Source organism: Salvia hispanica, chromosome 4 (assembly GCF_029641045.1).
Source record: "Salvia hispanica isolate PSC_SH4W2 chromosome 4, Shi_PSC_v1, whole genome shotgun sequence".
Classification (NCBI taxonomy): Eukaryota; Viridiplantae; Streptophyta; class Magnoliopsida; order Lamiales; family Lamiaceae; genus Salvia; species Salvia hispanica.
Window position 1 is genome coordinate 7,800,554 of NC_142695.1, and position 13,828 is coordinate 7,814,381.

Sequence of the window (13,828 nt, forward strand, 5' to 3'; positions counted from 1 at the left end):
AACGAGTATCATCTTATGAAACCTTCAACTGTGACAGCCCAACTTCTTACAAGTATCCTTGAACTTGCCCATAATAGAAACAACCTTGGATGATCTGTACCCATGCATCTTCACCTCACACTATAAAAACACACAAAGTACAAATATTTATGGCTTAATTAGGATTTAGAGTTTATGATTTATGCCTCAGTATTTACGATTCAGTGACTAATTTAATACTACATGTGGTTTAAACTTTAAACCTCTACCAATCAACTTTTTTTTGTTATTCATCCTCATAAATTGTCGGTATTTCATTCAGATTGTTGTGCAAAACTCATCACCAAACACAACTCTAGAAAATTCTCTCGTCCTAGTTCCGAATAGATAATTTAGAGAGTTCAACCTCCACCAATAATTAATATTGTATACACCTGTCTCAAACTCAAAACTTTTATATTCTAATAGTAATAATACTCCATCTGTTCTACTATATTTGACACCTTTGTTTTGGGTACATGTTTTTAAGTAATGGTATAATTTAGTAGAGTAGTTAAATGAAAAGAGAATAAAGTAGGAATAAGAAAAAAGTACTTCTTCTATTCTAACTAAGTTGAATCAAAACTTTAGGGCACAAAAATTAAGAATTTATGTCGAAAAGTAGGAGAGAGAAATAAAGTAGGAAATATAAAGAGATAGTAAAGTATGTGATGAAATAAAACATGGGTGATTGGATATTTTATATTTTGTCAAAAAATGAAATGACTCAACTTAGTTGAACATTCCAAAAAGAAATACGACTCAACTTAATTGGGACGGGAGAGTAGGAGATTGGATAAAGTAAGAGAGAGATAGAGTGTTGTTTTTTGTTATAAAAGAAAATGTCTCATTTATAGTGGGACGGTCCAAAAATGAATACGTTTCACTTATGGTATGGAGGAAGTATAATATATACATAAAGTAATGTGGGCAGAGTGTGTGTGGCCCTTAATCTCCATATGAGGAATCTAAGTTTATTGGAGTGGGGTGGGATGGGGTAGGGTGAGACATGTATAGTGCCTAGCTTCTCTTTGTGCATGCATATCCTCAAAGCAAGGGGCAATGGAATAGGGTCAAAAGGGGTCAATGTGAAAGATTGAATTAGAAAAGTGGCCTTAATTAATAGAAGGGTTAGTGCTAACAAATTGGAGATCCCACACTCTTTATGGCACCCTATGCCCACACTCTAAGCTGTCTCTATTGGGTTCAATGCATCTACTTCTATAGACATGCATATATAGGTGAGATTTCACTATTTTATTGTTTATTAAACTCTTATCAATCATTCTTATCATGAATTGGCAACATCTTTGAGATTTAGTGAGTGAATTATTAGTAGGTACCCACTTGCTTTCATCTATCATGGATAGACATATTTGTTCCCTTCCCTCAATATATAGAGAGAGATATTGGTAATGATCACTCACTTGCATGGTAACTTAGACTAATCTATTTTTGCTACTAAATTAAGGTGTCTATGGATATAAATACTAATTATGCTAGTATTACTTATGATATAACATCTGCCGGTGTTTAGATATCATAAGATAATGGCTTGAGTAAGTTAGAGGAGAAAAATAGTGTTAAGATATAAAGAGCATAAATGGTGGACACCATATATTCGCTTCCCACAAACGACAACGAACCTTTTCTTTTTTTTTTTTGATTTTTTCTTCTTATATTTCCTATTTCTGACGATTTATAGTAGTATATAAATAGTTATTATAACTTGTATTTTTAATAATTTTGATGTGACCAAATTGTATTGGTGGTACATTTCAAATGATAGTAAAGTTATACCAATTTTATGTGACCAAATTATAAAGTTGCATATAATTATAGTAAAAAAATTTTGCTTTTTTCTTCCCAAAACGACAACGAACTTTTTTTTTTGCTTTAATCCAACTCGTTAACATGACTAATTAAAAATTACTCCATAATTATGGAATAACTATAAACAGAAAGAAAAGAGGAAGGAAAAAATGCAAAAAAAACAAGAAAATACGGCGTCGTTTGTGGCACAATGATTTGCATTCCGGAAGATTCCAGTCCAAAAATGGGATGTCTTATCACAAATTGTAATTATTATCAATATTCTCCTTATATTTGGCTGGTATCCCAACCAAATCTAGTTTATATAATTGAGTATGATGGTTTAGTTGTATATTAAACAATTAATTAATTCCATGAAAATAAATTTTATATGCTGCATCCAAACCAAATACTCCATCCGTCCCAGTTTAAAAGTCACATTTTGCCATAAAAGTCTGTTCCAATTTAAGAGTCACATTTAAAATTTTTCATATTAAGACATAAAATTTTAGCCCATTATTCTTCAAAATTACACCAAAATGTCATTATCTACATAAAAATAAACCAAAAAGAAATGAAAAACCAAAAAGTCAAATCATCTTATTTTCCACCAACCCAATTCATTTATTACGCACTCCACCATCTCACTTCATTTATTACACACTTCACCGATTTCTTAAAACCCGTGTTATAACTAATTCTAACTCTTAAATTGGGATAAAAGGATATAGAAATATTTTCATTGTGGCCGAGTTCATATAACGTGTTCCTACTGACATTTTCTTAATACTCAAATATTTGAAGGTCATAATAATCAAATGAAACACAAGTACTTATTTACTCAAAAATGCGAGTTCTTTAATTTATTGGATATCAGTAGAGAAATTCATTGGACATTAGGAAGAAAAAAGAATTCTATTATATTAGAGTGTTTTAAGTAGTTTACTAATACTATAGCAAATAAATTTTACTATCCATTAAGGCCATGTTTGGTACATGTACATAATATTTTATGTAATACACAATAATGCCTTTATAATGATAAATTGATAATAATTTTAATATATGTAATAATGCATTTTGTGATAATATTTCTATATATATTAGTACTATACAATTAAATTTTTTATGACAATTGTAGAATGTAGATTAGATTATAAGGTCATCCACAACGTTATCTCTTATTCATCTTTTAACCGTTTCATTCCTTAATTATTCATGAGCCCCACTGTACTTTTCAGCCCATCTCTTAACTAAGAGACAACACCTACATCCCTCTATCTCTTAACCATCTCTTAACTATTCATTCAATTTCATTTTTATTTTTAATTCCAACAAATTCAATTAATAAAAAACACACTTCATTAAATAAATTAAAAACTATAATTTAAAAGCCTAAAAAAAAAATACATAATTAAAATCCTAAAAAAATTTAAAAATACATAATTAAAATACTCTAAATTAAATTATAAAAACTACTCCGCCGGCGAATCATCCCCCGAAGTCGGTGGTGGTGCACCCAAGTTAGATCGAGACCGAATACCAAGTTGAGCTTTCATATGCTCAATTCCGTCCATATGGGCTTCAAATTGGGGAGGACTCATTTTTGAAGTGTCAGCCATCGTGGCGAGCAGGTACATGGACATTAGGGTGTTCGAGCCCGTGCCGGAGCCCAAGCCCGAGCCCGCCTGGCTTGATTCGCCGCGGCCCCGCCCCCTCGCTCTAGCCGCCTTGGTCCCTTGCGGCTAACGTCGTGAACCGGAAGACCCCCTGCCTAATCGGTTGGCGTGCCCTTTTGTGAGGTGTTGCCTTCGCCGCCATCACTAGACGAGTATTGGCCAAGCGCTGTGTACTTCGTGCGTTTCGAGCCCATGCCCGACTGGACACCGCCAGCCCACCTTTCAAGGTGGTGGACTTGCGACCAAACATCGACATGCTTGAAATCTTTACCAACGTCGTCTTTAAAGACCCGCAACGCCGCTCTCAGAATGTCGGCTCCATTGGCTCCGCTTTGGTAATTAGCCTCTTCTACCCAGTATATCGCGCAAAATTTTTTGACATCTTTGTCGCATCGGTCCCAATGACCGCGGAGCATCTTCACGTTGCGGGTAAATTTCTTCTTCGGCCTTCGTGCGTTGTAAAGTTCGGTGACTTTTTTCCAGAAACACAAGCTGGTTTGTTGATTCCCGACGACAGGATCGTACGAGACGGTGATCCAAGCGTCGTACAGAGCCAACGTCTCCTTTTGGCTGTATGGATGACGGCCGCCGGCCCCCACAACCTCGTGGTCGCCCTCTTCCTCCTCGGCCATCTCGGTATTGATGCCGATCCTGGCGGAGCCTCCACCTATCGGCCGGTATTCCAAAGTGCGTTCATCCGGAAAATTCTCCGAAATTTTGGATAATTCCGGCAATTGCCCGTACCTCTGGGGGGGGGGGGGACGATAGTATGCATCCACATCAAAATGTGGTGTTTGGTACGCCGGCGGAGTCGTTGAGCCTTGGGTGCCCGGCGACGAACCGGTATCGGTAGTACCCAAAACGTTGTACATGCCCGCCCAATCGCCAAACGAGTTCAAGTCGAACCCGCCGGAGCCGCCGCCGCCGCCGCTGGAGTCTCTATCGCCGGACATTTTTTCAAAAATTGGAGCCGCCGCTGGAGTCTCTATCGCCGGACATTTTTTCAAAAATTGGAGAGAAAAGAGAAGATATTTGAGAGAAGAATAGATGAGTGTAGTGTTTGTGTGTAGAATGGAGAATTGAAGAGGAAATGAGTATTTATAGAATAATAAAAGAAAAATAAAAATAATTTTTTTAAAAAAAATTCGACCGTTTGAACAGTCATATGACCGTTTGAATTTATTTTTTTTTGAAATTTCGATTTAAAAAAAACAAATTATGACGTCATAATTACGACGCCCACTCGCGGGCCGGCGAGTGGGCGTCACGCCTAGCGCTGGCGCGTGGCGAGACAACTCATGGCCGGCCCCTTCCGCGCGCGACGCGCGACGGGACATCCCGTCTCGTCGGGACGAGATGCGTTTTGCAACACGGTCTCGTTGCTGACCCGTCTCGCCGGGACGAGATCGAGCTGGTGGCGAGCCGCGTTGCTGATACTCTAAAGATCAATGGTGTAGATCGATGTTTGTTTACTAGATGAAGATTTTTAATTGAACAGCCCTGGTATTTGAAAAGATTGTAAAATAAAAGGACGAATATGTTCCTTTCAAGTCGCATCAATAACTTGAACTATCTATATTAATATACAAGGTTTTGAGAAGTAAGTGCATGCATGCCATATTAAATTAACTTGAGCATAGCTAGGGAATCAATTTCTTCCATATTATCGTCGACATATTTGTTGATGGTCCTACCTTATTAAGATGTTGATAGATTTTTGTCTAGATAATTAGTATTTAATAATGTTGCATGACAAGCCATCCACTCAAGAAAATGACCCAAAGTATGAAAAAGAAAGCATAACTATTTATCCATATGCCTCCAACAAATGAATTACAATGATTGAGACAAAAGATTAATCAGACTATTTATGTACCCACTTTTTTTATTGACATCATGAGGCAACATTATCTAAAAACACTTAACCGGATAAGGTATATAATTGTTATAAAAATTTCATTTGATCATGTGTATGAAATGGATACATTTGAGTATAGTTCTTGTTCAAGACAAAAAAATGGGATTTGGAATATAGTTTCATGTGTTGTTTGGAAACTGAGTGCAATAATCAAAGTTGAAGCTTGTTGTAGCAAACTGTGTAGAAGGAGCTTCTTCAGATATGACTCCATTATGCATGCTTGCTCTCTGCATCGATATCAAACATCCAAATTAAAAACATATTTTAATCATCTCTCTCTATATATGTATCAAAAACTCATTTATTTTTAAAAGAAAACGGAAATACTTAATGAAATTCCATTAACTTTTGCATGAAAAAGAGTTACCTTCAGCATCTCTAAGGCAATTTCGTCGGAATTGAAGTCGTGAAATGCACTCGCGGCCGTGAGCTTCATGGAAAGAAACTGAAATAAAGAGAGAAAATGGAAATATTTATATCAAATTACCTTCACTAATAAGTGTAAATAAGATAATTATGTTCAATTAGTTTGCGTACCTCTACTTGATTTTGCAATGACTGCACATAATTTATGATCTCATCCAACATCACGGACATTGCCATGGTCTGTTTCATTTCGTTATGCATTAGGATTTAGTTATTTTTCGATTACTATCCTATATAAAGATATAGAGTAGTACTGACCTTGTAGCACCCTGGTACAATGTCTTGCAAGCATCTTAACCTCTCATTAATTTTCTCTCTTCTTACCTAATTCAATACACAAATTAATCAACTGATGACAACTAAGGAAACTATATACTATAAATTAATATGATCTTACAATATAATCTCAAAAAACTCACTCTCTCAGCTAAACTGTGACTATCAGTAGCTTGGCCTCTCTTGGCTCTAACATGAACGACTTCCGCGGACTTCCTCTCTTTCGACTCTTCACGTTTCAATTTCTTCCCTCTCTCCACTGTCTGTTTACACAAAAAAAAGAGAACATTATCATTAATCAACTAACTTTATTAATTATCCGAGTTTAAACAATAAAAAAGAAATACTTACGTTTTTGCTTGTTGTTGGCGAAGTAGTTGTCATCTCCACTGATTTTCTCTTGGTGTTGAATGATTGATTGTGAAGGGGGAGTGAGATGAAGCTTGAAGAAGGGTTTTGGTAAATTTGATTTAATGGAGAATAGGTATTGAATTCGATATCTGGTAAAGAGAAAGAGTGTTTGTAGTTTTCCATGTCTGCTAAGAATAGTTGGTGATCACCCATATTTTTTACGCGGAGAGAGAGCGATTAATGCTGTGATCGATATGCTTCTTATATATATACATGTATATTTTTTCATTGGATATGGATTTTAGTTAAAATAAAAATCTCATTATTATAAATGTAGGGACGGATGGAGGTCACGCGGGTTTCACAAGTTATCGTCGATCACATGAATTATATTTCTTGATTTCGTCACTAATTTACTAAATCATGAGAGCACTTACAAGTGGAGTACATTCGTAGTGAAAAATGAACATTATCTTACCGAAAACTAAGACCTAATTAGACCACATGATTTTCCACTCTAACAGACTTAAATAATGCCACACGCCAATATAGATTACAAAGTAATTAAACGCATATGGTTATTATTGTCTTCTGTTCATGATTTTTTTTTATAAGTATGCAGTTTCACTTATAATGATGTAACTATATTTCATTGTTATAATGTGATACAGCAGACGACGCCGAAAACGGACCGTAAACGTTCTATGTCAGAGTATCGTTAGATTGTCATCTGACATTTTTTAGAGGTGGAAAAAGATAATTTATTGTTTTTTTTTAATTTTAAATTTCTACTATTTATTTTTATTTTTTTTAATTTAGAATTTTCTAAGTGCTTATACATAATGTTTATTTATCTTTGTTTTGACTCTAGTTTTCGCTTTATATTACTCCCTCTGTTCTATAATAAGAATCCTATTTTTTTTTCTGTCTGTCCCATAATAAGAGTACTATTTCAGTGAATTAGTACTTTTTTTAGAGTTCATAATTAATTTTCTATAGTTATATTGAAATTTAATTAATAATTGAGTATGAGTTTAATATCCCTAACTTTTCAGTGAATTGCTTTTTATTTATTCTTGCTTTTACTTTTTATTTATTCTCATGATTGCTAGAATTCCCTATTCATTGAATTAACGAGAAATATCTTGCCAACTGAAATTTATTTCATGGTCGCATTCGCATATCTCAACGGAGTTGGAGTCTCTAAAATGAAAGATTAGATGAAATTTAGTGCAGTAATTGGCGATTAATTTGATTATTATCATTTGCCATATTGGTTGAAATGATCCAAGCCCAGATCGGCCCAAGATAGAAAGTAGGCGGGCTTGGGTTGGATCACCATTTCTTGAATTCCATGAAGACTAATGACAAATAAATAAACTTAATTGGTAGTAAAGCAATTTTGTTCCAAGTAATCTCTCAGTTTTCAAATAATCGTAATTGAAACACAAACAGAAAGATAGTAGTAGTAGTATTTGATAACATAGTATAGTAGATCCGAAGTAAAGTGAAGATGATGATGAATATTCAATATTGAAGTTCATCCCAAATGACATCCATGTCCAACGAAGGCATTCTGCTCAACGGCTGCACTGCATCCCCATCAACATTCATCTCCATCATCACATCCACTTCCACTTCCGACTTCTTTTCAGGATTCACCATCACCGCCTTATTGGAAGCAGCTCGCAGTTTGGCTTCGATGGTGCCGCCGCCGGCCTTGATCAGGTGCTTCCGATCGGGGAAATTAAGGTTAGCGTGATCGCCTCTGAGAATGTAAGCCGCCGTGTCGTAGGCGGAAGCAGCTTCCTCCGCGGTGTCGAACGTTCCCAGCCACACTCTCGTCCGGTTCCGCGGCAGCCGTATCTCCGCCACCCATTTCCCCCAGTGCCGCTGCCTCACTCCCCTATACAGCCTCCCCCGCGACGAAGATGAAGATGAAGATGAAGAGGAACATCTCTTTTTGTGGAAATGTTTCGAAAAGAGATGGTTTGATTGTAATGGTTGGTCATAGTTTTGGATTGGGAATATTGTGGGAAGCTGGATGGAATGTGGTTGGAGTTTATTCAAAAGAGGTGATTGCAAAGCCAGAGTGGAGGACTCGGATTCCGGCCTCACATTTTCCGGCACACAACTGTCATCGGAGAATCTGAAGATTTCCATCTTGCCTAATTTAGTAATCACACACAAACAAAAGGGGTTGATCGCAAAGGCGTCAACTTTCTCTAGTACATTTTCACAAATCACACCCTATGTTTCAATCAATCCATTTACGTCCCCTTCTTATATAATGTCACATACTTTACTACTGATGTGGATTATTCAATAAATATTTTAAGTATGCTTTTTTCTTTAATTACCAAGGGTATTCATCTGCAGGCTCAGTTACTAATCCTCGCGCTGATTTGTAGACACTTTAATGGATAGGACAGCTGACTCAAGGATTTAAAGCTGCTTAAAATATACTTTAATTTACTCATTTAAAATCATTTCCTCGTTCTAAAAATAATTTAACGCACTAACATCTATTAAAATAAATTGAAGTTTAATAGTATAAAAATTTACTCAGTATATCATTAATGAGCTAGCTCACGAGTTAACTAATTTGCCAAGCACAAACACAACTTATATTTACTTCACAGGATGATACATAGTCGAAGTCCGGACAATTAACGACTTTTATTAAGTCGATATCCAAATACAACTAATTACATAGCTATAATCACAAATATTCATGTACTATAATTTAAATTTATCTGAACGTTGAAAATGGCTTATACTGTTATACATGTGTTTGCTAAATAAGAACAACTTCAAGTGCAAGGATAAATGCGAGTAAGGGCCAATAACGCCATATTTTTTTTACATTTAACTTTTTTTCTCGTAAATATCCTTATTTTTAAGAATGATATTTATTTATCTGCTAAGCCTAAATCTTGCATGAGTCAATCTCTTAGCATCTTTGATCATTCAAAAATATTCGTGTTTCTCATGCGCAAGGCTGTACCCATTATAACCCACTAAAATATTCCACGTGTCTTTAGTACTTTAAACAGTCAAGTCTTTGGTATTGAATATGGATCTATGTTCTTCAAAATAGTGACTAACCAACCACCTTAAAAACTCTATATCTAATTAAATTATGGTAATTTTTGGTACTATTTGTTCCACTACATTTATATTCATTGAACTTGAATGTACTTTACTGACTCTATTACTCGCAAATTATTCAAATTACTCTGTCATCACACTCTCCTAGACTCTAGTACTACAAAGCAAAGCTATGATTGATCACTGAATTGAAGCAAATTAAAGAAAATTTTTAATATCCAATTATAATTATAATATGCTCCTACTAACATAAAAATTAAGTATGAATTGAATCAAATAATTTATAGTTTAAGATTCCGTCGTAGAAGGCGTGAGATTAAAGTTTAAAATCCTATTTATGCAGTGTTTTTTATTTAATTTAACACCCACCATGTGATTTGATCAATCAGCCACATGCGTGATCCCATTTCACCCAATTTACTCTATTCTGTGCTAAAGTAGTGTCGATTTGTAAAATATCCCATCTGTCTCAACATTTTATTCTAAACATCACACTTTCAATTGTCTCATATGAATGGTTTTGATTGTGGACTAAGTCATCATAATTAATTAAAATCCCCATGTCCCTCGAAACTATGCCTAATGTTTAGTTACACAGATTTAATAATTTTTATTGAATGTTTGTTAGTGGAGAAATGTCTCATATTAATGTGTAGCTTTGTGAGTGGAGGAAGATCTTATAGTATTTTTTTAGGAAGATCTCTCATTTTCATTTTATATTAATGGTGGATTCAATACTGATATATGTGTAATTAGGGATATCAATTTAGCCCGAACCCGATGGGCCAGCCCGAATAGACCGGTAAATTTACAGGGTTAGGGCTGAAAATCTATAAACCGATAAGAAATCGGGCTAATCGGGCTAGACCGATCGGTCTGCCGGGCTGCCGGGTCAGCCCGTCGGGCTATATACAAAAACCCTAAAAATTAAATGTGTGAGTTTTAATGATCTTTTCTCTTCCACTTCCCGTTGATGACTTTTCTACTTCCAATTGATAGTATTTAAATCACTTCCAGTTGATGACTTTTCCACTTCCAATTGATTAGTATTTAAATCACCGTTTCTATAGTTTCACTTTCACACATTATTCACTATTCCCTTCCACTCTTCACCGTCGACTTCACAACGTGGCTCAGTTTGTTACTCTTTAGCAGGTGCTTTCTCTCTCTTTCCCTCTCTTTCTCTATTTGTAATGTGTAGGTGTATCATTCTATATGTGTATCAATGTATGCATTTGTTTAATATTAAAAAATTACTTTCTGTGCTTTGTTGTCAACATCTCTGTTATTGTGTGTGCAATATGTCAGTAAGAATAAGATGTACTATCAATTTATTTACATAATAATATAATGTGTACATGGATAATTGATGTATCTGTGTATGTAATATATAGTATGTATTTGTTTTTCAGTTACTGCAAATGAGAATTATGAGATGGCTTACATAGTTTATATATTATGATTTATGTGTATGTGTGTATAATATGGGAGTATTTTAGATTTTTTAGCTATCGCCTACTGGAGAACAAAATTAATATGAGAATCATGAGATGACTTTTATATATATATATATATATATATATATATATATTATTTGTTTAGGCATTATTTCAGCTTTATGTTATTTAGACATAAAAGGAATTTAAATAGTCAATAATAGCTTTATGCTATTTAGACAGAAAAAGAATTTAAATAGTCAATAAACTCTAACCTTTTTTTGTTTAATACTCCCTCCGTCCCAATAAATATGAAACATTTGGTTTCCGGCACAAGATTTTATATAGTGTTGTTTTGTGAGTTAATGAAGAGAGAGTAAAGTAAGAGAGGGAGAAAAGTAGAGAGAGTGATGCTTCCATTTTAGGAAACGTTTCATTTTTAGTGGGACAACCTAAAAAGAAAAACGTTGCATTTCTAATGGGACAGAGGGAGTATATGTCAGTAGTTACTTTATTATTAAATATATGTTACTGACTGCATCTTTTATGATATTTTGGACATTTTAGTTAATGTATAGTTGTTAATTACGTTATAGTTTTGTGCTAAATATATGTGGTGAATTGATTCAATAATATTACTTGATTAGTGATTAATTTATGCTAATTATATTTTTATGTTACAGATTTATAATTGCTAATGATGGAAGATTCTTCTCCAACAATTAATACGGAGACTCCAAATAGTTACAAGTCTAAGAAGAGACAAAAAACTTCTGAAGTTTGGAATAACTTTACGGTTGAAGAACCTGACAAAGATGGGAAAAACGTCAAGTGCAATCACTGTCTTCAAAGATGGAAAAATGAAGGTACGAAAAATGGAACATCCACTTTTAGTCGTCATATGTTGGTTTGTAAGAAGAAACCGTATTTCGGTGATTTGAGTACTATGTTTCTGAATCATGATGGGAAGTTAAGGGTTAAGGATAACGTAATAGATCCAAAAATATGCCGAGATTGGATGATTAAGATATCAGTTACACATAATCTTCCCTTGAGGTGGGTTGAATATAGCGCAATGAGAGGTTTTTTGAAGTATTTGAACCCGAACATAAGATTTATCTCTAGAAATACTCATGCCTCGGATGTGATGAAATTTTATGAATTTGAAAAGGAAAAATTAAAGATTAGACTGAATAGTGTTCCTGGAATGCTGTGCTTGACTAGTGATCTTTGGACTGCTTGTACTAATTCGGGATACATTTGTTTGACTGCACATTTTGTGGATGAACAACTAAATAGCAAAATCCTTGCAGTTTGTTCCATGGCTCCTCCACATTCTGCACCTGAAATAGCTCAAAAAATTTATGATATCTTGTTGGATTGGAAGATAGATAGGAAAATCTTTTCTTTGACTTTGGATAATGCTTCAGCTAATAATGTCATGGTGAAATTATTGAAAACACGACTTCAGTTGCAAAACTCATTATTGTGCAATGGGGAATATTTTCATGTGAGATGTTGTGCACATATTTTGAATCTTATTGTACAAGAAGGGTTGATAGTAGCTAGTGATGCTTTAAATAAAATTAGAGCGAGTATCAAATATGTTAAAGCATCAGAAGCTAGAATGATCAAGTTTAAGGAATGTGCAAGAAAAGTTGATATTGAATTTACTACTTCATTGTGCTTGGATGTGCCTACACGTTGGAATTCCACATATTTGATGCTTGCCAGTGGAATTAAATATCAACGGGCTTTCTCTATGCTTGAATGTGATGATTTAGCTTATAAGCATTGTCCGACAGAAGATGAGTGGGAAAGAGGAAAAGTAATGTGTGAATTCTTGGAGCCATTTTATGACATTACTACTTTAATTTCTGGTTCATCCTATCCTACTTCCAACTTGTATTTTATGGAAGTGTGGAATATTAGACGTTTGTTGGAGAAGAATTCTAGAAGTCATGATGAAGTGGTAAAGTCTATGTCTCTTAAGATGCAATCAAAGTTTGAGAAATATTGGGAAGATTATAGCGACATTCTTTCCATGGGGGCCGTGTTTGATCCAAGGATGAAGCTGAAACTTGTGGAGTATTGTTACTCAACACTTGATCCTCTTTCAAGTGAGGACAAAGTCAATAGGTTGAAGACGAAATTGTATGCTCTATACGATGAGTACAAGAAAAAAGGTGATGATGCATCTTTGTCTAAACTTTCTCAACCTAGTGGAAGTCGTAATTCTGAAGTTGGAGAATCTAAATTCATGGAAGGAGTAAGAAGACAAGAAGTGGGGAAATTAAAAATGAATCCTAATGTGTTTGCTGTAAGTATTTTTTTTATATAAATATTTGTTTAATTTATATTAATTTCATTTTACCTACATTTTTATAATCTTGTATAGGCATATAAGAGTTACAGAGGTGCAACTTCGGAAGCAAAGTCACCATTGGATATATATTTGGAAGACATGACGATGGATGAAAATGCTAAACTTGATCTGCTTAAGTATTGGAAAGATCATTCATCCCATTGTGAAGAACTTGCTAGGATGGCATGTGATGTGCTTAGTATTCCTATAACAACGGTAGCATCTGAATCTTCCTTTAGCGTTGGAGCACATATCCTAAACAAATATAGAAATAGACTTCTTTCTGAAAAAGTCCAAGCTCTTATTTGCACGCATAATTGGTTGCATGGATATTCTGATGGTAAGATTTTACTTTTTTTATAAAATTTTCTTTTCGCTCCTCTATTTGTTCCCTCTTCTACATTATTATCTCTTTATTTAACTGTCTAAATTATTA

General features: G+C 34.6%; 3 protein-coding genes across 3 annotated transcripts; 1 reads left to right on the plus strand and 2 right to left on the minus strand.

The window, feature by feature from the left end:
- Window positions 1-5,439: 5,439 nt before the first annotated feature.
- On the minus strand, window positions 5,440-6,700 carry LOC125191679 (transcription factor BEE 3-like). Its single transcript, XM_048089083.2, has 6 exons — window positions 6,481-6,700; window positions 6,273-6,392; window positions 6,112-6,177; window positions 5,965-6,033; window positions 5,795-5,872; window positions 5,440-5,654 (listed from the first exon to the last, which is right to left on the minus strand). The coding sequence occupies exons 1-6, from the start codon at window positions 6,691-6,693 to the stop codon at window positions 5,547-5,549; spliced, it is 654 nt and encodes a 217-aa protein (XP_047945040.1). The 5' UTR covers window positions 6,694-6,700; the 3' UTR covers window positions 5,440-5,546.
- Window positions 6,701-7,880: 1,180 nt separating this feature from the next.
- LOC125191765 (ethylene-responsive transcription factor ERF062) lies at window positions 7,881-8,718 on the minus strand. Its single transcript, XM_048089176.2, has one exon. The coding sequence runs from the start codon at window positions 8,641-8,643 to the stop codon at window positions 8,008-8,010; it is 636 nt and encodes a 211-aa protein (XP_047945133.2). The 5' UTR covers window positions 8,644-8,718; the 3' UTR covers window positions 7,881-8,007.
- Window positions 8,719-12,654: 3,936 nt separating this feature from the next.
- LOC125194569 (zinc finger BED domain-containing protein RICESLEEPER 2-like) lies at window positions 12,655-13,755 on the plus strand. The gene is made up of 2 exons (XM_048092827.2): window positions 12,655-13,347; window positions 13,426-13,755. The coding sequence occupies exons 1-2, from the start codon at window positions 12,655-12,657 to the stop codon at window positions 13,753-13,755; spliced, it is 1,023 nt and encodes a 340-aa protein (XP_047948784.2).
- The last annotated feature ends 73 nt before the right edge of the window (window positions 13,756-13,828 follow it).

Excerpts from the sequence above, each read along its gene's own strand:
- LOC125194569 (XM_048092827.2), top strand. The coding sequence starts at position 12,655 with ATGATCAAGTTTAAGGAATGTGCAAGAAAAGTTGATATTGAATTTACT. Across the intron at positions 13,348-13,425 it reads TGAATCCTAATGTGTTTGCT|GCATATAAGAGTTACAGAGG; the intron begins GTAAGTATTTTT and ends AATCTTGTATAG.
- LOC125191765 (XM_048089176.2), bottom strand. The coding sequence starts at position 8,643 with ATGGAAATCTTCAGATTCTCCGATGACAGTTGTGTGCCGGAAAATGTG.
- LOC125191679 (XM_048089083.2), bottom strand. The coding sequence starts at position 6,693 with ATGGGTGATCACCAACTATTCTTAGCAGACATGGAAAACTACAAACAC. Across the intron at positions 6,178-6,272 it reads GTCACAGTTTAGCTGAGAGA|GTAAGAAGAGAGAAAATTAA; the intron begins GTGAGTTTTTTG and ends GTATTGAATTAG. Across the intron at positions 5,873-5,964 it reads CATTGCAAAATCAAGTAGAG|TTTCTTTCCATGAAGCTCAC; the intron begins GTACGCAAACTA and ends TCTTTATTTCAG.